Below are 26107 nucleotides of genomic sequence, written 5' to 3' on the forward strand. Positions count from 1 at the left end.
CTCACCTGCATATTGAGATCATTGGCTTCTCTACAGCGAAGTCTAACCTTGACGAAAACTTGGAAGCGACACAACTCCTCACGGATCCTGCAGACCATGGAGCCGCCGAATCTAGATGCTCACAGGGCTGATGTTTCGACAGATCACACCCATCACTTTATCCAACGAAGGCCCTCTCACCAGCACAATACAGCTATTATCTTTCAATCATTGCAAGACTGAGTCTGTGGAGAGAGCCGACTTTCGCGCCTGTCAAAAAGCATCTGTGGCACGCTCGTGGCCGCTACGAGCGGATGTTATTCCTTCCACGGAGCGCCAACCCTCACAGCATGTCACTCCCGATGGAGGATGTTAGCTTTGCATTCAGCAAGTTGACAGTACCCATTTCGTCATTGCCAAAAGCTAAGCTTCTGTTGAGTGGCTGTGCAATGTGCAGAGTGCTAGTCATTTCGACGTGATATCGCAGGTAAGCTTTCAGCGAAAGACTTCTTCGTTATTGTCGCAAGTCGTCCTCCCTTCCCAGACAGGCCACGAGCTGTCTGCCACACATGTTTAAATCATGCACACTTTTACAGAATTCGACCAGGCAACACGAGTGTTTGCACGACAAGCAGCTGCGTCTCAGGTGAGTGGTGTACTTGGAATCGGAGCTTGTCGAGGCATGAAGGATAGGATATGGCTAATGCTTGCTTGACATAGAGTGGCGGAAACACCGGTAGCCACCGCGATCAGGGCTCCTCCATATCTTCTCTGGTCTCAACCTTGGTGCCGGTGTTTGTCGTTGCCGCGATTGTGTTCCTGATCTTTCTCGTGCTTCGCAAACGATATCAGCGAGTCTACGCGCCTAGAACATATCTCGCATCTCTGCGACAATGGGAACTAAGTCCAAAGCAGAACAAGGGTGCGTTTGGCTGGCGGCGACAGTATATGGCACTCAAGGATGAATTCGTCATGGGACATGCCTCTCTTGACAACTATTTGTGGCTACGTTTCTTCCGCATGCTGGCAGCCATGTGCGTTGTTGGATGCCTCATCACCTGGCCGATTCTATTCCCGGTCAATGCCACAGGCAATGCGTCCGACGTGAGCGGCCTCGATATTCTATCCTTCAGCAACATCACTCCCGGGCCAAGGTACTACGCGCAGGTCTTCGTTGCGTGGATTTTTCTAGCTTGGGTCATGTTTGTCATCACGAGGGAATCCAAATTTTTCGTTCGCCTCCGCCAGCACTACTACTCATCGCCTTATGAGAGCGCGTGCATCTCCACAAGATCAATTCTGTTCGTCAATGTTCCTGAGGCGATGCGAAATGAGGATGCCATCCGGAAAGAATTCTCTGGGGTTCGAAAGGTCTGGCTCGTGAATGTGCCAGAGGACTTGGCTGAAAAGGTCAAGGATCGTGATACTGCTGCACAGAAGCTGGAAGCTGGAGAGGTGAAGCTGATTCGGAATCATGTCAAGCGGATGGCAAAGGAAAAGAAGAAGGGCAAGAGACAAGAACCGAATGACGTTGAACGAAACGAACCCATTGTCGTGAAGAAGAAGGATCGCCCATCCCACCGTCTCCCGAAGCTCCAATTCCTGCCTATCGGAAAGAAAGTCGACACTGTCGACTGGGCACGAGCAGAGTTGAGCCGACTGTTACCAGAAATCAGGAATGAGCAGAACAAGCTGCGGGATGATAGATCAAGCGTCCAAGGCGCCTGTTTTGTCGAGTTCGAAACTGTGAGAGCTGCGCACATCGCAGTGCAGAAACGTGGCATCAAAAATAAGGCAAAGATAACTCCTAAAGAGATCGGGCCCGCACCTGAGAACGTGGTAAGTCCTAACATTTGAGCTAGATGAAAAGAGGTGGCAGATCGTTAACTGGATAACATAGATCTGGCCCAACATCATCAAGCCATTTTGGAAAGTGCAGCTACTTAATGCTGCATGTACAGCATTCGTCTACTTTCTGTGCATATTCTGGACGATTCCCGTGGCCGTCATTGGAGCCATCACCAACATCGATGTGAGTTCTCCTTCAGCACATCAAGAAACAACAGACTGACGCAAAAGCATAGTATCTCACCAGCGAAGTCCCATTCTTAAGCTTCATCGACAAAATTCCAAAAGTAATCTTAGGTCTCGTAACCGGCCTTCTCCCAGTCCTGTAAGCCACCTCACCTCCCACACCACCACCACCACCACCACCACCACCACCATCTCCTCCACTAATCCCACCCCAGCCTCCTCTCAATCCTAATGACCCTCGTCCCAATCCTCTGCAACACCCTCGCAAAACTCATCGAACCCACGCACCGCGCCATCCAACTAAAAGTCCAAACCTGGTACTTCCCCTTCCAAGTCATCCAAGTCTTCCTCATCACAACCTTCTCCTCCGGCGCCGCCTCCGTAACAGCCCAGATAATCCAAACCCCTCCTTCCGCACCCACACTCCTGGCCCAAAACCTCCCCAAAGCTTCGAATTTTTACATATCCTATTTCATCCTCTTCGGCCTTTTGAGTGCAGCACTGGAAATGTTGAACGTCATGCCGTTGCTCGGATTTCTGGTTCTGGGGAAGTTGATGGACACGACGCCGAGGAAGTTGGTGAGACGGTACATCACCCTCGCGGGCTTGGGCTGGGGATCTCTGTATCCGAAATTCACGAATTTGGGAGTCATCGCGCTCTCGTATTCTTGCATCGCTCCGTTGGTTTTAGGTTTCGCGGCGATGGGCTTCTTTCTGCTTTATTTGGCGTTTCGATATCATGCCCTGTTTACGCTTGGGACGAATGTGTCGACGCGAGGAGAAAGTTATGCGAGAGCTTTGCGACAGTTGATTACGGGGATTTATCTCTGTGAGATTTGTTTGATTGGGTTGTTTGCTATCGGGGTGGCGGAGTCGAAGGAAGCGATTGGGGCTTTGGTTCTGATGGTTGTGTTTTTGTTTGGGACGGTGGGGTGGCAGTTGTGGTTATGGGGGGTGGTGAGGAAGATGGAAGGAGATTTTCCTAGTCACGAGGGGGGAGGAGAGGCTTTTCGTGGATCGATACAAGGGCATGCGGATGGGAAGGGTGGCAATCATACACCTTCTCCTTCTCGCGAACCAACACCGCAACGAAGCTTCGCAGACCGCTTTAAAGCTTTCCTCTTCCCCGAAACTTCTGCGGCGCACGCGGCTCGAATGATTTCTTCGAATTTGGAGGTTTCATCACGGCGCGAGTATACGGAGAAAGAGCATGCTGAGGCATACATACATCCTGCGATTTTCAGGGAGTGTCCTGTGGTGTGGATTGCGAGGGACGAGGGTGGATTGTCGAAACGAGAGATCTTGGAGAGTAGGGAGGAGGTTGGGGAGGGGTTGGAGATGACGGATGAGGGAGCGTGGATTACTCCTCAGGGAAAATTGGAGTGGACTGAAAATCCGAGGGAGGCGCCGATTTGGGAGGGTGATGTGAAGTACTAGTTCTACAGTAGTTGAGGATTTATTTGCCAGTACAGTAGTATTGTTACTGTGTCATGAGGAGCAGAGATGGATGGTAGATGTGCTCGCTATGAGCAATGTGTAATGTAATGCACCGTGTGTCATGCCACGGCCTTTTTCATCGCTTCCCTTTCTTGTCCGTCAGGAGTCGAGCATTGTACTCTTCATCTTCTTCGTCCGTGTTTTGGTCGTCGTCATCGGACTGTGGTTCCCAATTGCCGCCTTCAAGGTACCCGGGCTGGTAATAATTTCCATCACAGGTAGCACTGTTCCCTGTTAGTCCTGCATTTCAGTAGGTGAGGAAGAAAGGTCACTCACTTGAACTCCCTGCTGCAAATCTTGCAGATGGACCCATGATCTCCCGCGAAGGTCACCGTTGTCTCGCCTGAAGTATAGTCCTCGGGAAATTCCTCCTCATCGTAGCCCCATGAACCGCAGAAGGCGTGCTCGTTTCTTTGCTTTGTCGAGCAGATCCCCAAGTGTGATGCCATCTGGATTCGAGATGTTATCTGAGGGTGGTTCCCAGTCGTAGTAGCCGTTGTGATCTTCTCCTCTTGAACAGCAACTCAAGGCGACTTTCATCTCATAGATGGGGAGGTTCACAAATCTGAAGGCTTCTGCAGCGCATCGGTACCAGCTTGTCGCAATCTTGGAATTGGGCCCAGACTTCTTTGGCGCAGTGTGGATGACAGCGAGAGTGGCGCTCATGTCTCAGCGGTCTGCAGAGGCGGCATCGACGTCGCCACTTGACACCATCAATGTGTCCTTCGATGTTAATTCGTGGTGCATTCTTCTTCTTGACCTTGATCTTCGGAGGCTTGAGAACAGGTCCCAAAGTAGGCGACAGGTTGATAGTATCTCTGAATTGCTGGGTGACTAATTGTGATCTGAGCAGCTCACTGCGGTTGAGCTCGGACAAGATCATCTCCAGAATCTCAGGGATTGCGAAAGCTCGAGCTGCGACATCCGTTGCATGTGGTGGTCGTCGCTCGTTGTACAGCTTGGTGGGCATGGTCTCGCTGAAGTACTTGGAGATGACGCGGGCATCAGCCTGCGCAAGCCGTACTTCATCTGTCAAGCCCGGTGCAATGTGCTCAACTTGAACCATTAATGCCGACAGTCTCTGTACCAGGTCTTGCTGATGGCAGAGAGCATTTCGGGCATTATTCCCTCGGCGGCCGCGGCCCATTTTGCTGTGTCTGGTTCGTAGTGTTGTGGCTGTCGTGTTGATGTGTCTGGTTATCATTAGTGCCGAAGAGGATTGCCCTTCTTGATCAGTAATAAAGGCTCAGAGAGTGTATGCTAATCTGAATGTCGCGGCCCGACGAAGTGAAGACTTTGTGAAATGTGCAAGTGAGGACCTCAAGCTTGTTGCAACCCCGCCTGAATGAAGGTTCTCAAGAAGGTCGACGAGAGAGAATTGCTACACTGTGAGTCATGAAAGCTTCAGCTTGTTGTATCGAAGACATCGCCATCTTCGCCAACGTTTAACACTCTCAATATTAGTGATCTGTCTGACGTACTCATACTCGCATGTTAGGGTGTAGTAGCTACATGCGGATGGGCGAGACTGCATGACACTCCTCAGGTGTGCCGTCCGCGCAGTCCGCCAGGCAAGAAGACAGCGACCGTGAACTTCGGGAACAGCAACGTTCTGGTGAATCTCGTAGGGAAATTCGAAGAAGCGGCGGAAAGGCACGATTACGGCGAGGCGGGCTTTAGCCGCCTTCTCCTCCTCCTCAAGCAGGAACGCTGCAATTTCGGCTGCTTTCTGCTTCTCGAGCTCCTACGCGGTACGGGCTGCCTCGATGGCCTCTTCTTTCTTCTTCTTTGCAGCGAGAGCTTGGGCTTGGCGAAGTTCCTCCGCAGCGTCGGCGTCGGTCTTCTGCCTTACAAGAGAGGCGTAGTGCTCGAATGTGACCGGGTGGCCTCGAACTGTGTAAGCTACAGTATATTAGCAGCAACTCGGTGACATTCTATCGAAGCACGCCTACTTCTTCTGATAGGCTTGCTGCGAGTGGCCTCGCGGCAGACGTTGGCGTAAGTGCTGACCATTTTGTTCTTTTGGTGTGCAGAAGGGGATTTGTCGAATAACAGCAAGGAGGGAAAGGATATGTTTTTCTTGGATGTATTGAGATCGGTTCCGCGCCGCGTTCTCTCGAAGTGTGCAGAAGCGTATCTGGGTTAGGTTTTGGGAGAGTCGGAGGCGTTCATACCAGTGCGCAGAGGTCAACAGTAAGAGGAAGTTGCGTCGGCTGCGAGATAGACTGACGTTCTGCCTGTTCGCCCGGCATGGCAGCGGGCATGACAGGCATCTGAGCTTGTGTAGATGGTGGCTGCTGCTGGCCGTACATCTGGCGCAATGCCTCAAAAGTTCGATTATTAGGGACGGCCGATGGCGAGGCAGCAAGAATGAATGCGTCTTGTCCCCGCCCCAATTCCCACTAGTGAATCTGGCGAGGAGTTGAAGTTGCCACCGCTCAAGCCCCGTACGAAACTCGTGAACCAGGACCGGCTATGAAAACACATGTGTAGACAGGCTCTGCTCCTATGCTTTCAGCCATATTCCATCTTGCTGTGCCTTCAAGATCAATTAGTCAGTTGAATTGCTATGACGACTGTCCTCTCCCAGGTGCGACAACGCCACCACGGATTTCGATATATTGTGATTCGATGTAGACATATAGGTGAAGCCAGGAAATTTGGTCAAAGAAAGGCCAGAGGCATGATTGTGGCTTGTGCAGCTGTTGGCGGAATGCCGGGAAGGCAGAGGGAGAACTTGAATTGATGACTTGCACCATCGTGAGAAGCAAACATTTGGTGTCTCGAAATCAGAGGTGGGACATCTCTACCAGAGCGCCGATGCCATGCAAAAGTTGCTCACTGCATCAAGTCAGCAAACGGAGCAAGCAAAATCATACGCTGTTCTTTACAACTCAGCTGCCTCGCGGAGAAGGCTTCATGTGCTCTGCGTCGTTCTCCTTGTTGTCTGCTCTTGCTTCTTCAAGCATCTGATCTATTCCTCGCTCTTTCAGGGCTTTCTGTAGAAGGACGATCAGCATGCTGGAGACATAGTGCGCAGGGAGGTGGTCACTGAGGATTGGACTTACGCCAAGACACTCTTTGTACTGCTTAAACAAAGGTTCACATTCATCATTCTTTGCTGTACCTCGCAGAAACTCTGCAGCACTGTCAGAAACCATAGATGAGACTCAGTCATCTTGGCATGAAATGATGGCGTACTTTCTGAGTACCATTTGAGGAAGCATGTATCGTATCGCCTATACAGGGAGTATCAGCATCGGGAGACTTGGATTGCGTGCCACTGAGTGATAAGGCTCACTCTTTCACCTCATTGCATTCGGGCGCCAATGAAGCTGACATAGTTGTACTTCACGACGAAAAGCAGTATGAGTTCGTGGATGCAAGGGGAGGCGATGTCAAGGCAAATCCGAGACCGAGAGAGCCTGAGGCAGCACTTCTCGGCCGACCTTCCTCCTTTTCGCGACACGACTTTTCCAGAAATCGAGACACGCGCCGAAGCTCTGCGAAACACATTAGACGACCGCATTTGCAGCACTTCACTCACCAATCTGTACTCAAGCGCACTGCCTGGAGCTCAAGTAAATACTAGCCGGATTGAGAAGAACCAAGTGAAGGACTTTCGCCATGTCGTTCGGCGGGCAGACGCCAACAATCATCGTCCTGAAAGAGGGTAGGCAGAAATGGGCACACCACATTCAGAAGGCACAGGCTGATTATGCAAAGGAACGGACCAGTCACAGGGTCGCGGACAGATCATCTCAAATATCAACGCCTGCTTGGCAGTTCAGTCAACCATTAAGAGCACATTAGGTCCCTACGGTGGTGACCTCTTGTTAGTCGACGAGAATGGCAAGCAGACAATCACGAACGATGGCGCAACGGTCATGAAGCTTCTCGATATCGTGCATCCAGCAGCCCGAATCCTCACAGATATTGCGCGATCACAAGATGCAGAAGTCGGAGACGGAACCACCTCAGTCGTGGTTCTGGCAGGAGAACTTCTGAAGGAGATCAAGGAGCACGTGGAGCAGGGTGTGAGTAGCCAGGTCATCATCAAGGGCTTACGGAGAGCCGGCACAATGGCTGTGAACAAGATCAAGGAAATTGCAGTCAGCACGAGCGAGGGCAACCAGCGGGAAACACTCAGAAAACTGGCTGCAACGGCAATGAGCAGCAAGCTCATCCACCGCAATTCTGACTTCTTCACCAAGATGGTCGTTGATGCCGTTCTCTCTCTTGACCAGGACGACCTGAACGAGAAGCTCATTGGCATCAAGAAGATTACCGGTGGTGCACTGCAAGATTCGCTGTTCGTAAACGGCGTTGCTTTCAAGAAGACCTTCTCATATGCCGGATTCGAGCAACAACCGAAATCTTTCAAGAACCCAAAGATCGTGTGCTTGAACGTCGAGCTGGAATTGAAGAGCGAGAAGGACAATGCAGAAGTGCGTGTGGAGCAGGTATCGGAATATCAGGCCATCGTGGATGCGGAATGGAAGATCATCTACGATAAGATGGAGGCGCTTTACAAGACTGGCGCAAAGGTGGTTCTCTCGAAACTTCCAATTGGCGATCTTGCAACACAGTACTTTGCCGACCGAGACGTTTTCTGCGCTGGTCGCGTTTCATCAGACGACCTCGAGCGCGTGTGCCAAGCGACAGGCGCCAGCGTTCAATCCACCTGCTCCGACCTCCAGCCACATCACCTTGGTACCTGCGAGATCTTCGAGGAGCGTCAAACAGGAAGTGAGCGGTTCAACTTCTTCGAAGGCTGTCCAGGTGCCAAGACTTGCACACTTGTGCTTCGTGGCGGTGCTGAGCAGTTCATCGCGGAAGTCGAGCGAAGTCTTCACGATGCAATTATGATTGTGAAGCGTGCAATCAAGAATCAGACGATCGTGGCCGGTGGTGGCGCATGTGAGATGGAGGTCTCAGCATACCTGCACGGCTTCGCGGATAAGAATGTGCCGCACAAGCAGCAGAGTATCATCAAGTCGTTTGCTAAGGCATTGGAGGTCATCCCGAGACAACTATGCGATAACGCTGGATTCGACGCTACGGATATCCTCAACAGACTGCGGGTAGAGCACCGGAAAGGCAACACTTGGGCAGGTGTCGACTTCGATCATGAGGGCATTCGGGACAACCTGGAGGCTTTCGTGTGGGAACCAGCACTTGTTAAGATCAACGCCATTCAAGCTGCCATCGAAGCTAGCTGCTTGATTCTGAGTGTAGACGAGACGATCAAAAACCAGGAATCACAGCAGCCCCAAGCGCCAGCGAGAGGCCTGCCGCCCGGAGCAGCACAGCGAGCGATGCGAGGCAGAGGCCGTGGCATGCCAATGCGTGGAAGATAATGGAATTCATGAAAAATAATTTGAAAGAGCAGTGACGTGTACATCTTGTGCATAGCCTGCGGCGCAAAAGCTGTACTAGATGCTTGCCCAAGGAAGAGGTCTCCAGGACCATGTTCACGCTTAGTATCTTCTCTCTGCTTCCCTTGCGTATATGCATTCTCACTTCCTCACGTATATGACTGATGTGCGAGCAGACCTATCATTCCGAAGTCGACAGCCCGGGCTTTCTGCATTGCTGTGCCAGCTCCTCACTCTTCCATCATGTCCTCGTAAGCTCGCTGAGCAGCCTTGCTTTCGAGCAGGACGACATGACCCAAGTACTCTCCTTGCTTATCAAAGACCTCACCCCTCTCCCCAACCGTAGCGCCGACCGCCAGGTCTCGATCGCCACAGCAAAGCCTGCCGATAGGTTTGCCCTCGTAGGACAGCACATTGCCTTGACTGTTAACGCGGAGGCCGGTGAGGACGCGAAGCTCGTGGAATTTCTAAAGCACAATCATGATCAGTCCGCAGAATCTCCTACATTTCCGGTCTGAGAATTCTCACCAGTGCGAGGACATGGTTCTTCATATTCACAAGCCAGGTCGCGAGACGTTTCATGCCGATCTCCTCGAAGGCTTCTTCCTCGTAAATCATCTTGAGCACATCGCTGTCCTCGCCCGGGAAGTCCTTTTTGATCTCTTCGACTTCTTTGCAAAGATCTCCGTGGAGCGTTATCTCCTTTCCTTGATCGCACAATGCTTGTTGCATCTCTGCGATGGTGTCGCGCGCTGGCGAAGATGTTTCTGGAGTCGTCATTGTGTCGCTGGTGCTGGTGATGTTGGTGTTTGTGTCGGTGTTGGAGTTGAGGAGGTTGGAAGAGTGGACAAGTGATGTTGTGTGAGGAAGACGATCGCGAAGAAAGTGAGGATAAGTCCACCAGATGCACGGTCCAAGTCGATGTGAGAAACTTCACTTCATTGTTGGCTATAGACCAAGCTCAGAGCTTCACACATCCACGACAATTACATCAACTCCGGAAACCTGTGTATTTACCAGCCATTCACAAATACGGAGGCCATACTACTGATTGACGATTGGAAATGGCGAACGTATCAAGCATACGACGACCATACTCCAGTTTGGAAGAGTGAGTGCTGACAAAACGAACAAGAGATGACTTCACTAACAGCATTATCAGCGCAACGGAAGAGCTTGTCAAAGTCACAGTCAGCTACGACGCCACCACAGCCCACCATTTCGTCAAGCGGAAGCTCCTCTGTGAGACATCGAAGTGGTTCAAACAGGAACTGGGAGATGAAGCAGTGTCTCATGTGCGGATTCACAAATGTGTGGGCACCTACGAATGCGTAAAGCATTATATTCATTGGCTCAACACAGGAACACTTGCCTCAGAAGACACTCAAGTTCCTGTGTGGGACGAACGCATCGAAGACAAGGAGTATGAGCTGCTCACTTTATTATGGTACTTTGGAAAGAAGTACGGCATATCAGGATTTCAAGACGCTGCGATCAGCGCCATGCTTGCTAGGATGGAGTCAAGCAAGGCTGCCGGGGAGCTGATCTTGGTGGGTAAGAACTGCATCAACTTCGCTTACCATCCAGACGCAGACCCAAGCCGCGATCTGAAGCCCCCAAGTAAACTGCACGAGATCTTTGTCGAGATGTACGCAACGCAGGACAGCTCATCACACCTTGAAAAGATCCAGGAGGGACTTTCTCCAACCTTCCTCGCGGACCTGTGCAAGCGCCAGAATGCTCAGCTGCATGCACGTTCTCTGCGTTCGGCCTCGAAACGACTGGCTGAAGATAACGCATGCGACTTCCACCAGCATGGAAGTGAGGAGGTCTGCTATGCTGGAGGGCCAGCGGCGAAGAGGCAGCGGAAGGAGTAGGGTAAGAGGATGAGGTACCCTCCACGAGCATTATTCATTACTACAAGCAGAACAGCTTGCGGCAATCTTCCAATGCACGAACGACACATTTCATTCTGCAGTCGCGGCAGAGCTCGTCGAGTTGAGGATCGAGAACAGGCAAAAGATTGCGTCCATGAACAGCTGAAGCTCTCACAGCCATGCTGCGAACGAGCCGTGCGAGAGAGCAATGATAAGATCGAGAACCGGCGTCGTCTGGGCTGAAATCCTGCAAGCCTCAGACTTTCAGAAGGTACAGGTACGGAATGCTCCTTACGAGGAGACCTCACATCAAGAGACTTCCTTAGAAGAATGCCTCTCACAGGAACGTAAAGTTTTGCTCGCGCGATCAGCTTCTCGTGTTGCTTGCATGGGCCCAGAAACGTGCGTGTCTGAGAAGTTCCCGTCGGTCCTGATAAATTTTCGTTGATTCGCTCCGCACTCTTATGGTAAGAAGCACAGTCGGTCTGCAATGTGGAAGGCTCAGTTCCACCGCTCGAACGGAGTTGCTGCTTCACGATTCGCACCCGCCACTTACTTCGAAGAGCTCTAATACACTTCGTTTCCGCCTGCCCACTCGCTCTCTACACGTTGCATCGCAAACAGTGTATTGATAATGGCGTTCACTCGCGGAAGCGACATCAAATCGACTGACATGTATGGTTCCTTTCTTGGCACTGGGAGTTTGGCTGTCACTGATTTTGCGCTACAGTCTCACTCAAGACATCGTTTTCGTCTACGTAAAGACACCATCGACGCCTCAGTACCAATGGCCTCATTGGAAGCGCTTCACCGTCCTTCGCTCGACTGTCACTAAAAGCGACTCGCCGATCTTTCGCTCATGGCCTTCGTTCCGCGACTGGTGCATCATCTCTGCTCGTCCCGAGTGTTTTGCACCATGGATCCAGTGGCTAGAGCGCGGAGTCATCACGCCAGAAGCGCTGCATACACAAAGCGACATATGGCCACATGAGAAGGAAGAGCTACCCGTATACGTCCACCTCGCGAAATGGTACGCCTAGGCGGTGTATATTGGAGACAATCGCTTCGCCGCGGCCATTCTGAAGGCGTTTGTCGAACAAATCATGGGCCCGGACAAGACAAATCTTCCGAGATCGGAAGCGCTATGGATGGCGAGAGAGCCAATTTGGAAGGTGATTCTATGGGCGTGGGCAGCAAGACTGGCGTGTCTCACGTGTTTGGAAACTGAAGAGGTTGAGGAACTGCTTCCGCCGGACTTCCTACATATCATCAGAGGACTTATGCATCGGCACGGCAATGACAAAAGGGCTATTCAATTGCAGCTGAACAGCGCGGTAGCGGAGCTATTTCTAGAAGTTGATCGACTCACTCCGCGGAAACTCGCTCCACTGGACAGGCCTCGCCGAGCGTCTGCAGCGAACGCCTTGGTCTCAGAAAGCCGGTGGGAGTTTGGAAGCGCTCGGCCACGTAGGTTCTCAGCTGCAGCTGCCTTTCCATCGGTTCTTGATAGCACTACAGCCAAGAAGGAACCCAGTGTGTCAAGTTGGCTTTCACGCGCGAGAGAGCGCAGTGCATCCGAGAGCGCAGACAGTGCCTGTTACACGCCCTCGGAGACGGAAACTTGTTCGACTCATATCGAATTAGGTGAGAGTGAGACGAGCACGCCGTCTCGTCCAAATTTCGCGTCCCGCACCATGTTTGGGGCTTTGGGTGATGAAGAGGCTTGATCGCATTCAAGCAGAAGCTGATATCTGCTGCATTTGGGTCTGAATTTGCAGAATCTGTCATTATTAGAGCGGGTTCAAGGTTGAAATACATGATAGATGCACATACCTCGGTCTTCTTGGCTTCACTCTTGTCCTGTATGTCCTTGATGCTGGATTCTATTCGCTTACTTTCAGACGAGTGTCAGATTCGGGAGTCAAAGCGATGGAGACGGGCAGCTTTTCCGCTCACATTTCCTTCTCGATGTACTCCAGTCTGCCATCAACTGTGGTTTTGGCTTCGGTCGTGTCTTGCTTCAACAGCACTGGCCCGACCAATTTGTAGATTTTGGCATCGTCTTTGAGAGAGTGGAATTCCTGAAGTCGTTAGATAACGGGATATTACTGACATGAAGGAGCGTACCTTCTGCACTCCCTTGTTCTCCTGTTGCTGTGATTCGAGCTTTTGACGTGCGGAGACAAGAGTAGTGAGCTCTAAGGAATGATCAGACATGTTTAGTACTTCAAGAACTGTGGTACATACGAGTCTGCAGGTCTTGGTACTCGTCGGAAAGTGCCTGGAGTTTTGCTCGCTCGGCCATCGTGATGATGAGGAGCGCAGGTCGAGACGAGCTTGGTTTGAAGCGGCTACTGCAACATATGTCGGAGGTTTAATCGCGGATACAGCAGTAGACTTGGATGCGTGTCGATGGGAGCACGATGAGATGAAGTCGAAAAGTAGCAAGGGTTCACGCTGTCACATGAATGCCAGATATCGCGGTTCCCGGCTCACGGTCACGATTTGAGAAAGTGGTTTGGCCTTGTAAACGGCTCGACGAAGATCCAAAAAGCTCAGACTCATCCTTCTTGCCCTGAACAATGTCAATACCATTCACCAGACTCCATTCTGTTCATGTCATGACCAGGTACATTATTTCGTGAACACGACTTTCGTCACTCCGCCTGGTTGCTCCTTCCACTTCGGTTGCCCCGCGATCGCGCTTCGCTCGACCGCCAAAGCTGGTCTCGGCTCTGCAAGAAACACAACAGTACATCTCCTCCATCGCTGGCCCAAACGCCGCTGCAGAAGTCAAGAGACTCCGCTAGAGGTATCTACATATATCGCTCGGCGCCAAGCATACCAACATCTGCCTGCTTCCACCGAACAGCCAAAACAAGAGCTTCCTCCATCATCACCGCTGCTGAAAGCAGCACCCGCCGCCCAGCATGTCGAATACTGATTTTCTCGGCCGCGCGATCGAACAAGTGAAGAAAGCAATTGAACAAGACACTGCAGGCGAATATGAGAAGGCATATCAAGCATACTACCAAGCGCTGGAGCTCTTCATGCTGGCACTGAAATGGGAGAAGAACCAGAAGTCGAAAGAGATGATACGGCAGAAGGCCGGTGAATATATGGAGCGAGCGGAGAAGCTGAAGAATCATTTGGCAGAACAGGATGGGAAACGAAAACCGGCGGCGATGGGTGCTAACGGCAAGGCGTCGAATGGGTCCGGGAAAGGCAACGACGATGGTGATGAGCAGGACGCAGACAGTAAGAAGCTCAGAGGTGCTCTGCAAGGCGCAATATTGACAGACAAGCCCAACATCAAGTGGGAAGATGTGGCAGGTCTGGAGGGTGCGAAAGAGGCGCTTAAGGAAGCGGTCATATTGCCCATAAAGTTTCCACATCTCTTTACCGGAAAGCGACAGCCTTGGAAGGGAATTCTATTATATGGTCCACCCGGTACAGGAAAGTCATACTTGGCAAAGGCGGTTGCGACGGAAGCAAATAGCACTTTCTTCTCAGTATCCTCGTCAGATTTGGTGTCAAAGTGGATGGGAGAGTCCGAACGGTAAACACGGAACGTTGCCATGAATTTATGTGTATAGGCTGACCTTATATCGCAGTCTCGTGAAGCAGCTCTTCAATCTTGCTCGCGAAAACAAACCTTCAATTATCTTCATTGACGAAATCGATGCCCTCTGTGGTCCTCGAGGCGAAGGCGAGTCCGAAGCATCAAGAAGAATCAAGACCGAACTACTCGTCCAAATGGATGGTGTGGGACGCGACTCGAAAGGTGTTCTGATTCTTGGCGCAACAAACATTCCCTGGCAACTCGATGCAGCTATCCGAAGGCGTTTCCAGCGAAGAGTACACATTTCCCTGCCCGATCAACCCGCTCGAATGAAAATGTTCGAACTGGCGGTTGGATCTACACCCTGCGAACTGCAAGCAGACGACTATCGGACATTAGCGAAATACTCCGAAGGCTACTCCGGATCTGACATCTCGATCGCCGTGCAAGACGCGCTGATGCAGCCTGTACGAAAGATTCAAACCGCGACACATTACAAGAAGGTGGAAGTTGATGGACAGGAGAAGCTCACGCCCTGCAGTCCCGGAGATCCTGGTGCTATCGAGATGAATTGGACGCAGGTCGAGACGGATCAACTGCTTGAGCCTCCATTGCAGGTGAAGGATTTCGTGAAGGCGATCAAGGCCTCGCGGCCGACTGTGAGTCAGGAAGATCTCAATCGGAATGCGGAATGGACGAAGGAGTTTGGTAGTGAGGGCGCGTAGAGCTGGCAATTGGACATACAGGCAGAGATGGCGTTTTTCGCTGGAGCATGAGGCTTATGAGCGATGAGCGTTCGAGTGGTGTTGCTGCTGTATGACTTTAGAACGCGCCAGATAGCGCCGAATTTTATGATACTCCTTTGGATCGGTTGTTTGCCAGCTATCCCGCGCGATCAACAAATTTGGTGCCTTCGTATACCGTACTAGCAGTGCTTATAGACTTGTTATTAAAGTAATACAATTCACAAAGTCGCCCTCTTTGGAGAGCTTCCTGAAATGCCTTTTCACTCTGTCGAACGTAGAAGAGCCGTCCTCGCCTTTGATTTCTATAAGCTTACGCTGTATTTTGATCGAATGAATTGAGAGTCTTTAAGGATTGAAGACAGCCTCTGCTATATATTCACAGTCGTATTATTATCTTTCGCTTTGCCACTCTCCTTGAACTCCTTCTAGAAGACATTGCGGATGGCCTTACTATAGTCTGCTACTCTTTGCATCTCGCGGCCGAGCTGAAGCCAATCATCGTCGACGGCATCAGCGCCTTTCTTGGTTTCGTGAATAAACTTGACCAGCCTTATGGAGATGTCCACGAAAGTGACGATCGTCCCAGCAAGGTCGGCCATGACGGAGCAGCTTCGATCAAGTCGAGAAGCGTTGCCAGACGAGACTGCGTGATCTCATCTCGAAAGCCCTCATGCTGCCTTGTCTGCCTTGTTGTTGCCAAGATAGGCAAGACGGTAGAGAGTGGCGGGCGCATGCATCTTGTAATACACCAGCGACAATGCTTTTGGACAAAGTCGTCCTATGAACCTGGATTATACCGCCACCTTAGCAGGTTGTCAGCATTCCTGCGAGACTGCATGCTCCAAGCGAATACAGAGCTTGGAGATAGCTTAATTGTCTACTAGCACAGTAACACTTGATGTGAACTGTGATGTATTCAGAAGAGGGCTGATCTGCAGGAAGCCCAAAGATGAAGTGCGCAGTTTCAGCCTCAGGCATCATGCACGTGATACTATATGCTACACACTTCAAGTCACCCCCTTATCGCGTGTGTGTGGCTAAACAAAGCAAACAAAGGGTATTAGGTATAGAAACAACTAGACTACTTTTAGGCTATTGTAACAAAGCAATCTAACAAATAAACGAACAAACATATCGCCGACCTAGGATTAATGCTACCCCCGGGGTACTATTAGCTAGCTAATTAGAGGCCGGTAAGCTAGTACAATGAAACCATCTATTTAGTACTTAGTAGCAGGCTAAGCGGCGCTCTTAATAGCAGCCTTATAATCTACTAAGTTTAACTATTAAACAAAGCGACTATACTTAAGCTTATTAAGCGGCTTAGTAAAGCTATTAGCGATCTAGTCGTATATACTAATCTAGGTAACGGCGACTATACTATTAGCGATCTTCTTATAGATATAGTAGACTCTAGCGTCTATATACTTAGTATAGCTATCGACACTCGTTAACTAAGTAATAGCGATTACTAACTAATTATCCTTGTATAGTATAATAGGCTTAATAGTACCCTTGTAACTAATTTCCTCTAACAACCGAGCTAGTATAATAGCCTCCTTCGCACTAGTTATTAACTAAACATACTCGGCTTCTATAGACGATAGTATAATAAGCGTCTAACGGCTAGACTTATATAATAGAGGTCCGCCGGTAATAGTAAAGTAGAAGCCTCCTATAGAGCGACGAGTAATCGGATTATTAGCCTAGGAAGCGTTACAGTATCTAACAAAGTTAAGCTCGTTCTTATTCTGTATACCTTAGAAGTACAAGCTACGGCTTAGAGTGCTAACTAGGTACTTAATAAGCTAAAGAAGCGCGGCATAGTACTCCTTAGTCGGGTTAGAAATGTATCGTAATAGTAGGCCTATAGTATAGCAAGCATTAGGTCGTGTAATTATAGCTAGCTATAGCGCTTTACTAACACCTTCCTAATACTAAGTCTTAAAGGCAGCGCTAGTAGTATAGCCCTTAGGTGTATACTAAATCGATATCTTAACGTATCGAGATACTATTAGTATAGTAGGAGCTACTCGGCCCTGTATGCTATACTTCTTACTAAGCCTATTTAAATAGGCATCTTAAACGACGTAAATAGTACGCTAATCGCGGTTACGAATAATCCGTATACCGAGATAGTAGTATAGGTCGCTTAACTCTCGTATATTAAAACGGTCCTTTAGCAACTAAGCTACTACCTCTAGTGCTAATAGAGTGTAGGCGATAATAATTATATTATCTACGTAGATAACGATAATAGACCCGCTAATAAGGTGTTTAAACACATATACATTAGCTACTATCGGTACAAAGTCTAGGCTCTTTAGGTACTTTCGAAGCTCTTCGTACTATAGCATTAGTAACTGCTTTAGACTATATAGTGCCTTTAGTAATAGACAGACTATATTCTTGCTACTACGGTCTTTAAAGCTATGTAGCTGCTTAACGTAGATCTTATACTTATTACCGATAAGCGTATTAAGGAAGGCTGTTAGGATGTTATATTGCTTAGCCTCTAGGTCGTAATAAGCAATTAGGCTAAATAGTACTCGCAGCGTAGATAGCTTAGCGACAGCCGCATAGGTTTTATTATAGTCCTGTCCCTTAATCTATATAAAGCTATAGACAACCTATCGAGCCTTAAACCGGCTTACCTTACTATTAGCGTTACGCTTAATAGTAAATACCTATCGGCTACGGACAACCTTGCGACCTCTAGGTACTTCTAGCCGAGAAACGTATACCTATATATAGTTGTCTATTAATAACTTGTATTTAGCTTTATAGGCCTCCTTCTATTACGGCTAGTGCTACGACTCCTTAGCGGCCTTAAAGCTCTTCGGAATTGGAATAGCATCGTTAGGCTTCTGTTTAGCAATATAGCAGGCGGCTATAAAGCCCTTTATATAGGCTATTAGCATATTAGCAAGGGTGCGGCGCTCCTTGCGATAGGCGCCTATATTAGCTAGGTAACTACGTAACAGTTTACGAGCGCTCTTATTGCTTCGTATCTTGCGTATAGAACGACTACTAGTCTCGGTTAGCCGCTTAAACTTAGGCAACTAACTAGGCTCACCTTTCTTAGCCTACAGATTATATATAGGCTACTCCTTAGCGGATTAGAAACTATCCTTATTACTTAGAGGTTAAATAGTCGGCAGGTTATCCTCGAGCGGTAATAGATTAGCGACTTCATTAGCTACCTCCTAAGCTAGTTCTTCTAGAGCATCTTCCTATTAAGCTAGAATATGCTAAACAATACTAGCAGCTTCCTAAGGTAGCGGTGCCTCGTTACTTATAGAATTGAACAGAGCCGGCATAATAGACTCGAGTATAACAAACTCGTCCTTAGCTAGGTCGTTAGGATTAGCGTATAGATTCATGCCCTCTAGAAGCAATAGCTTACTAGCCGTCTTAATAAATTAGACATCCTTTAATAGAATAACCTTATACTAGTTAGGGAGGTAAATTATATATTTTCCTAAGTCTACTAAGTCCTTAGCATAGCCGACTAGCTTGCTAACAAGGCCTCTACTATCTATCTTCTTTCTATAAGCAACTCCGTAATTATATATAATAGTAGTATAGCTATAGGCACGAAGATATTAAAGGCGTAGCTGCTTTCGAGACTAATTAAGCTCCCTAGCTACAATAGCATAGGGGCTAAGACCTTCTAAGGTTCTAGGAGTAATATTAAGGACCTATATAGCAGTAGTAACCGATCCTCGATAAAAAGAAAAAAAAATGGCAGCGAACAATTAGAAACGAAGGGAAGACAGTTAAGAAGGAAGGGAGGACGAATAGAAAGTACTATATACTAGGGCAGAGGAGGTACTAAAGGCGGAAGATAGAAGAACCCCTAAGAGGGTATACAGGATAATGATCTTAGAACTCCTTAGAGGACTGAAAGCAATCTATAACTAGGCAAGCTACGTAATTACAAAGGTAGCTAATACAGTCGCAGCAAAGATTACGAAGAAACAATAGGAAATAAGCCTAAACTACCGCACCTAGGCAGTAGTAGCTAGTTAGGAGGCGCTAAAACCCCCGAGGATAGTAGTTAGAGTCTACATTACGGACCTATAAGAGCAAAAGGAAATCTAAGGACTTATAGGGAAAGAGATTGTAGAAAGAATCGCAGTTAAAGAGGTAATTAGGGCTAGAAACGAAGGAAAAGGGGTAATTAAGCTGTTTATAGTACAAGAGCAGGACAAAAAGAAGCTAGAAATACATAAAGAATAGACAACTAAGATAGGGAAAACAGCAAAGGTCTCCTAACAGCAATTTATAATTATAGCCTATAGTATAACAAGAAGCTTTAAGGAAGAACAGGATATTAAGAGCCTATAGAGATAAAACCAAGCTATATGCCTAGGCCTAAAGATTACAAAAGTAGTATAGATTAAAAGGAAAATCGAAGAGACTAAGAAGCAGTCTTCCCTAATCATCTAGGTAGGGAGTATAGAGCAAGCTAATATAGTGCTAGACTAGGGATTGTTCTAGGACTATAAGAGATTAGAAACAGAGATATATAGAAGCACCTATAGGATAATGCAGTGCTTCAAATGTTAACACTATAGACACTTAGTAGCTAAGTATATAAAGACAACTAACACCTACTCCTATTATATAGGGGATTACTAGGTTAAAGAATGCAAAGCATATAAGGGAGAAGTAAGATATGTATGCTATACTAAAAGACACCCCTCTTAAGCGAAGGAATACCTAGTAAGAATACAGGTAGCGAGGAAGGCAAAGGAAGCCAGAATCAATATACTAAAAAGATATATAACAAGCTAGGGCAGCTAGGTACAGAAGCAACCTAGCTAAGTGCTACAAAAGAGGTCTAGACAAGATAATAGGTTTACATTCAGGGCCTTACTAGCATAAGAGAATCACTAGCAACTAGGGAGACTAAGATACCTTAACATTGCAGGAAAGGAAGTAGGGCAGACAAAGCTCAGTTAAATATTAGTCTAAAGTAAGGGAAGACTAAAGGAAATTATATAGGGAAATAATATAGATAAAACCTAATAAACATTACAACATTACTGAATATTATATAGTACAATGTTAACAAGAGTAAAGACAAGGTATAGAGGAGTTTCCTTTAAGTACTAAACCTAAAAGAATATTACATTATTGCAATCTAAGAGCCCTAGCTCAACCTATATACAAAGAGACTAGTAATAGTTAAAGACCTAAGATACTACCTAATTATCTACAACTAGGGAGCCCTAAGGATATGTATCTATATTAGTAAGGAGATAGATACAGAAACCTAGCAGGCTATACTATAGGAGGATAGGGACCTAACATTAGTTTAAGTAGAGACATCCTAAGGTACACTCTAAGTCTACTGCATATACAACCTACTACTAGACTTAAGAAGCAGTACCTAACTAAAAACCCTAGAAAGACTACCTAGAGTTATCTAGGGGAACACCTACTAAATCCTACTTAGGGATTTCAACCTCTACTACCCCCTCTAGGGCTTAGACTTTACCCTAGCTTACTACTTCCTAGTAGGAAGACTAATTAACATATTAGAGAGGGAAGAAATAGAAATTGTTACCCTAAAGGGACTAATTACTTAGGAGGCAAGAGGAAGCAGTAGCACACTAGACCTATACTTTGCATTATATTAGATTAGGAATAGGATTATAAGATATAGGATTAACTAGGAACTAGAAGAATTATTAGACCACTTCCCGGTATAGATTAAACTGAATGTCTAAGCTAATTAGGAAAGGGAACTAGAGGAGAAGCTTAACTAAAAGGGTACCTAATAGGGCAGGATTAGGGAGGAACTAGAAAGGGACCTAAAACTAGAGGAACTCTTAACAAAGCACCTACTAAGGCTAGAGGACATTAACAAAGCAGTAGAAGAACTAATAGGAATCCTAAAACAGGTAGCTAGAAAGCATACCTTAGCAAAGAAACATTCACTATACTAGTAACTATACTAGACTAGTAAATGTATAAGGAAGGTTAAAGTAGTAAGGAAGGCTAGGAGGCAGTAAATATAAACCTATATCTAGGAAGCATAGGACAACTACAACAAAGCCTATTAGGAAAAGAAGATCTAGATTAAGAAAGACAAGATACAAGAATAGAGATCTATAATAGGAATAATTATAAAGAAACTAGAAGAGATATAGAGGATAGCTAAATAGGTAAGGAGACCTAAATAGGATAAGGATATGCTACTATAATTCCCGGACATTATAGACTAACAAGGACAAATGCAGACTACAATAGAAGGGAAAGCAAGAGCCTTAGGTTAACACTTCTTCTATAGAAAAGTATAAGCAGACCTATTAGACATAAGGGAGATAGAACAAGAGACTCTACTACTAGGTATACTAAGAGACACCTAGGTTAAACCCGAAACCATTAAAAAGATCCTAAAGAAAATTCTAGGCAATAAGGCACTAAGAGAAGACAAGATCTATAACAAACTTCTAAAAGCATATAGGAAGGGGCTAGCCCTAGCACTAGCTAATATCTTTTTACAAAGCCTAGTACTAGGACACTACCTAAGACTATTTAGGAAATCCCTAACAGTAGTGCTAAGGAAGCCCTAGAAGGAAGACTATATACAGCTCAAGGCCTATAGACTAATAGCCCTACTTAATACAATAGGTAAGGTGCTAGAAAAAATTGTCGCTAAAAGGCTAACAACCTTTACCGAGGAAAGGAATATCCTTCCTAAAGGCTAGATAGGAGGAAGAAAGAAGAGGTTAACACTAACAGCTATAGAACTAATTATAGAACAGATTAAGTATATCTAGCACTATAGTTAAAACTAGGTAGCAACCCTCCTCTCCCTTAATATCTTAGGAGCCTTTAATAATGTCTCCTATAAAAGGCTCCTATATATACTTAAATAGAAAGCTATACTAAACTAGATAGTCCAATTTATCTAGTCCTTCCTATAGGAAAGATTAATATAGCTTATTCTAGGCAAATTCAAATTAGACCCAATGCTAACTGAAAAGGGAATCCCCTAAGGATCAATACTCTCCCTAATCCTCTTCCTTATCTTTATAGTAGACCTACTCCTACTCCTAGAATTAAAAAACACATTAGCATTAGGGTTTGTAGATAATACGAACATCCTAGCCTAGTCTAAGACAATAGAAACTAACTGTAAGATCCTAGAAGAGAAGCACTAGGAGTATAAAAAATAGGCAAGGAGGCATAGAGCAAAATTCGCCCTAGAAAAGTACTAGCTTATCCACTTTAGTAAGGCTAAATCAACCTATAATATAAAGCAATTAATCACTATCTAAGGCTTTGAAACCCAACTATTAGCAGAGCTTAGGGTACTAGGGATCTAGCTAGATCTAAAACTAAATTAGGGACTATAAGTAAAGAAGGCAAAGTAGAGGGCAGATGCTAACATACAATCTATTAATAGGCTTACAGCCTCTATATAGGGGGCTATATTTGAGAAAGCTAAAGTTATATACAAAGCAATTGTTAAACTAGCAATGCTATATAGAGCATAGATATAGATAGCCTAGGAGAAAACACTAAAGAGGATTAAACAACTAGTTAGTAGGTCCCAAACCTAAAGCCTAAAGAAAATCCTAGGAGTATACAAAACTATACTAACAAGGGTAGTAGAAATAGAATTAGGGATCCTACTAGTCAAATAATACTTCAAGGGACTAAGACACTAATATGCAGCAAAGATAATAGAATACCTAGCCTAATAGACTATCTAAAAGGTACTAGACAAGATAAAAGCCTAGTACATTAGGACTAGGAGGCGAGACAGACTACAAATAACTCCCTAGAAAGTTAAAGACCTAGAGCAATATAGAGTCTTAATAAGAGAAATGCTAGAGAAAGAGCTTTAAGGACTAAATATAAGGCTAAAGGAAGACAAACTAAAGGGAGAGAAACAAAGCCTAGCAGAATCAATTGCTAGATACCTATAGGAGTAGGAATAGAACAAAACACAAGTTAGACTAGGAACCCTAAAGGTACTAATCAAATTTGGTTAATATAACTACTAACTCTATAAGGACCTAAATAGGGCCGAGGCAAGCCTAGCTATCTAAATTAGATCTAAATACATTAGATTCAGATCTTACCTATTTAGAAGAAACGTCCTAGGAATTGAAAGCAGGGCTTACTAATATAGCTACCAATCTCAGAACCCTAAGTATATGCTGCTAGTCTACCCTTAATAGTTAGAAGGCAGAAGCGATTAGAGACTAAAAGCAATAGAAAGGGAATACGATAAGCTAATCTAGAGCAAAGAAGACCTAAAGAGGATAGTAAAGTAGATTATTAAACAGGGATTTGTACAACAATTCGCACTAGTAAGGGAAACTAAGGAGTAGATAAGAAGGAGGGAAGAAGAGGGGGAAAGAAGGGTAGGGCAGTAGGCAAGGTAGTTAGAGGGTAACAACTATAACACTAGTATACCCTAGAGGAAGGAGAATAAGAAAACAAGGAAGATCAATACTTGTAAATAGGACAGGAGGGAGGTTTTTACTAACTAAGTTGGTTTCCTACCTAAAACAATATATAGAAACAGACCTACATAGGCCGAAAGGCACTACAATAGGCAAATGAAATATCTATCTATCTATATAGCAGTAGTAACTGCATACGGCTATAGGGCCTTTAGTAAATTCGTATAGAGCATTATCTTCCGAGCGGTCGTATATACGATATAGTTGCTAACCTTAGCTAGGCTATTCTAAGTAGAAGAATAAGGTGCTGTAACCTGTAGTATAATGCCCTAATTACGAGCCTAGCTTAATAGCTGATTTCCGCCGTATTTACCCCCTCTATCGAGGCGGTAGATTAGGATCGAATAGCTAGTTTGTATACGGACGTATATACGATAATCCTTAATAGCTACTATAGCCCCTAACTTTAGTAAGCTAGTATATTCGTATCGATAGGCTAACTTAGCGTATATAAACAATGTAAAGTAGCGTTCCTATAATAGACTAGGGTTAGTAATAGTAACTACATCTATATAGACAATATAATAGATTGTAGATAGTCGTACGCGCGGCAGCCGATTGTATTCCTTATATAATATAGCTATACGATAGGCAATGCAGTTGCGGAAGTCCTTCTTAGCACTAGTAATAATAATCTAACCCTCAGATTCTATTCTTAGCAGCTTGCGGTAATAAATATAGCTATATCGTAGATGCTATTTATCTATAGTGCCTATAGGCACCCCCTTCTTTAATAAAAGGGCAACTACTTTACTATCTAGACTAGAGGTTAGTATATATAGATAAGGGAGACTATTCTTTCGGTATATCTAAGCAATAGTAACCTTAGAGCCGTTAATAATAGTAAACAGAACACGCTTGTTATTCCGATAGAAACAGCCCTTATCGGCTAGCTTCTTAGTAGATAGGAGGTTAGCTACTAGACCTAGTATATACAGTATCTCTAACAACTTTATATTGCTAACACTATGCTCGTTAACTACCTCTGTCTAAGCAACGCCTACTATTGTTACGTACTTCGTATTGCTACTAAACCGAATAGGAATGTAACAGCCTTTATACTTAAGAAGCAGGGCAGGGTCGTTAACTATATACATGCTAGTACTAGAGTCTACAACCTAGTTAGTAGTACGAGTCGCTATAGTAAGCGCTGTAGATGCCGTATTACTAATAGTAATCGCATTAAAGGCGTAGTTGCCGCCTAAACTAGGTACTAAATCCGGACGTAGATTGTTGTAGAATAAGGGTAGTGTATTCTTAGCAAATAGGCCTTGCGTACTAGGCTAGGGTTGCTATTATTGCTATGTAGTTAGTCTACGCTGCTGCTACTACTATTACTGCACCCCCTTCTTCTTAGCCTTCTGCTACTTACGGCGCAGTCGGTCTTCCTCCTTTAGATAAGAGTCTTATTATAGTAGCGATTAGAAGGGTGCGACCCCTAACAATAGGCGCACTTCTTACGGTTAGACTAATAACTATTCTAGTTGCTTCTACCGCAGCCTCGACTATTGCTATTATTATTATTATTTCCGCGGCTACTACGACCGCTACGGTTCGAGTTACCTCGACTATTGCTATTGCTATTGCCTTATAGTTGCTAGCGCTAGAGACCGAAGAAACTATTGTATTAGGCCTAGTTCAATTAAGCTATATTCTTATTAAGTAACGCGCTAATAATATTGTTAAGGGTGCTGTCGTTAATAGTATATTCTAAGGCGCGCATCTACTTACGTCGTATCTATACGAAAGCCTCGTAGAACGGTACGATTTGTATAATAAATATATAGACAGCCTAGTATTAACTAATAGCTAATTTAGTATCCTTTAAGGCACCGAGCTTCTTCTTATATTCGTTATAGAACTTCTTAATGTCCTTGCTATTATACCGAAGGGTAATATATTCCTAGTAGAGCATAAATTTAGTAGACCTACCTTTACTAGTGTATTTCTTCTTAAGGAAGTCCTATACTTCCTAGGATATAGACAGACTAAGCAGTAATTGTTAAATGTTACTAACACAATTAGGAAAGATCTAGGTACGTGCTATTTAATCTTTAGAGTCCTATTTATCTTAGCGGTCTTCAAACTCCTTAGAAGACTTACTAGAGGCCTTAGAAAGGGGTCGCTAGCGGGTGCCTTATATATAGCGCTAGACCGACATACCTTTAAGGGCGCCTTTAGCGGTATACGACTATAATAGGTAATTCTCCTTATTCTTTAGCTTAGGAATGTTGCTTATATAAGCGCTAGAGGTTGTAGGGGGAGCTATTACGGACAGCGACGGCGATAATATAGAAAGAGACTATTATAGACTCGTCTTAAGAGGCGGCCGATAGGCGCGCCTAGGTCTTAGTATAGCGGACAGCCGACACTATTGTTATTAACCGACTCGAGTCGGACTAGCACCTGCTAGAATACTCGAGGGCGGCGGCGGCGACGATAATAGTGTCGGCGCAATTTTTAGTAACGAGCGCTAGCTACGCAGTAGTCGGAGTAACTATTAGAATACGTATTAAACGTATTGTACGCGTTAGAAACGTAG

The 26107-nt window shown here is 46.0% G+C and overlaps 9 protein-coding genes across 9 annotated transcripts; 5 read left to right on the top strand and 4 right to left on the bottom strand.

Moving 5' to 3' along the window:
* Positions 1–723: 723 nt before the first annotated feature.
* On the top strand, positions 724–3450 carry MYCFIDRAFT_146012 (uncharacterized protein; the record flags this gene model as incomplete). The annotated part of the gene is made up of 4 exons (XM_007933650.1): positions 724–1818; positions 1880–2011; positions 2064–2152; positions 2229–3450. Coding segments are annotated over 4 exons (2538 nt in total), but the record flags the coding sequence as incomplete, so codon positions are not given.
* Positions 3451–4051: 601 nt separating this feature from the next.
* MYCFIDRAFT_200470 (uncharacterized protein) lies at positions 4052–5523 on the bottom strand (the record flags this gene model as incomplete). Its single annotated transcript, XM_007933651.1, has 4 exons — positions 4052–4661; positions 4992–5254; positions 5363–5412; positions 5463–5523. The coding sequence occupies 4 exons, from the start codon at positions 5521–5523 to the stop codon at positions 4052–4054; spliced, it is 984 nt and encodes a 327-aa protein (XP_007931842.1).
* An 881-nt stretch (positions 5524–6404) lies between these two features.
* Positions 6405–6852, bottom strand: MYCFIDRAFT_145654 (uncharacterized protein; the record flags this gene model as incomplete). Its single annotated transcript, XM_007933652.1, has 4 exons — positions 6405–6509; positions 6579–6649; positions 6712–6749; positions 6812–6852. 4 exons carry the CDS (start codon positions 6850–6852, stop codon positions 6405–6407), a joined length of 255 nt encoding a protein of 84 aa, XP_007931843.1.
* A 285-nt stretch (positions 6853–7137) lies between these two features.
* Positions 7138–8870, top strand: MYCFIDRAFT_79373 (uncharacterized protein; the record flags this gene model as incomplete). The annotated part of the gene is made up of 2 exons (XM_007933653.1): positions 7138–7183; positions 7237–8870. 2 exons carry the CDS (start codon positions 7138–7140, stop codon positions 8868–8870), a joined length of 1680 nt encoding a protein of 559 aa, XP_007931844.1.
* Positions 8871–9368: 498 nt separating this feature from the next.
* On the top strand, positions 9369–9743 carry MYCFIDRAFT_200472 (uncharacterized protein; the record flags this gene model as incomplete). The annotated part of the gene is made up of 1 exon (XM_007933654.1): positions 9369–9743. One exon carries the CDS (start codon positions 9369–9371, stop codon positions 9741–9743), a length of 375 nt encoding a protein of 124 aa, XP_007931845.1.
* A 209-nt stretch (positions 9744–9952) lies between these two features.
* Positions 9953–11805, top strand: MYCFIDRAFT_200473 (uncharacterized protein; the record flags this gene model as incomplete). The annotated part of the gene is made up of 5 exons (XM_007933655.1): positions 9953–9999; positions 10051–10761; positions 10943–11042; positions 11109–11167; positions 11496–11805. The coding sequence occupies 5 exons, from the start codon at positions 9953–9955 to the stop codon at positions 11803–11805; spliced, it is 1227 nt and encodes a 408-aa protein (XP_007931846.1).
* A 693-nt stretch (positions 11806–12498) lies between these two features.
* On the bottom strand, positions 12499–13070 carry MYCFIDRAFT_33244 (uncharacterized protein; the record flags this gene model as incomplete). Its single annotated transcript, XM_007933023.1, has 5 exons — positions 12499–12546; positions 12599–12659; positions 12722–12846; positions 12893–12963; positions 13013–13070. The coding sequence occupies 5 exons, from the start codon at positions 13068–13070 to the stop codon at positions 12499–12501; spliced, it is 363 nt and encodes a 120-aa protein (XP_007931214.1).
* A 625-nt stretch (positions 13071–13695) lies between these two features.
* On the top strand, positions 13696–15052 carry MYCFIDRAFT_33764 (uncharacterized protein; the record flags this gene model as incomplete). The annotated part of the gene is made up of 2 exons (XM_007933054.1): positions 13696–14324; positions 14380–15052. 2 exons carry the CDS (start codon positions 13696–13698, stop codon positions 15050–15052), a joined length of 1302 nt encoding a protein of 433 aa, XP_007931245.1.
* A 124-nt stretch (positions 15053–15176) lies between these two features.
* On the bottom strand, positions 15177–25726 carry MYCFIDRAFT_179599 (uncharacterized protein; the record flags this gene model as incomplete). The annotated part of the gene is made up of 11 exons (XM_007933656.1): positions 15177–15209; positions 15296–15320; positions 15388–15416; positions 15454–15498; positions 15538–15682; positions 15718–15750; positions 15786–15876; positions 15907–15941; positions 15969–16042; positions 16090–16110; positions 25721–25726. The coding sequence occupies 11 exons, from the start codon at positions 25724–25726 to the stop codon at positions 15177–15179; spliced, it is 537 nt and encodes a 178-aa protein (XP_007931847.1).
* Between the last annotated feature and the right edge of the window lie 381 nt (positions 25727–26107).

The sequence above is a fragment of the Pseudocercospora fijiensis genome (assembly GCF_000340215.1).
Source record: "Pseudocercospora fijiensis CIRAD86 unplaced genomic scaffold MYCFIscaffold_10, whole genome shotgun sequence".
Taxonomy (NCBI): domain Eukaryota; kingdom Fungi; phylum Ascomycota; class Dothideomycetes; order Mycosphaerellales; family Mycosphaerellaceae; genus Pseudocercospora; species Pseudocercospora fijiensis.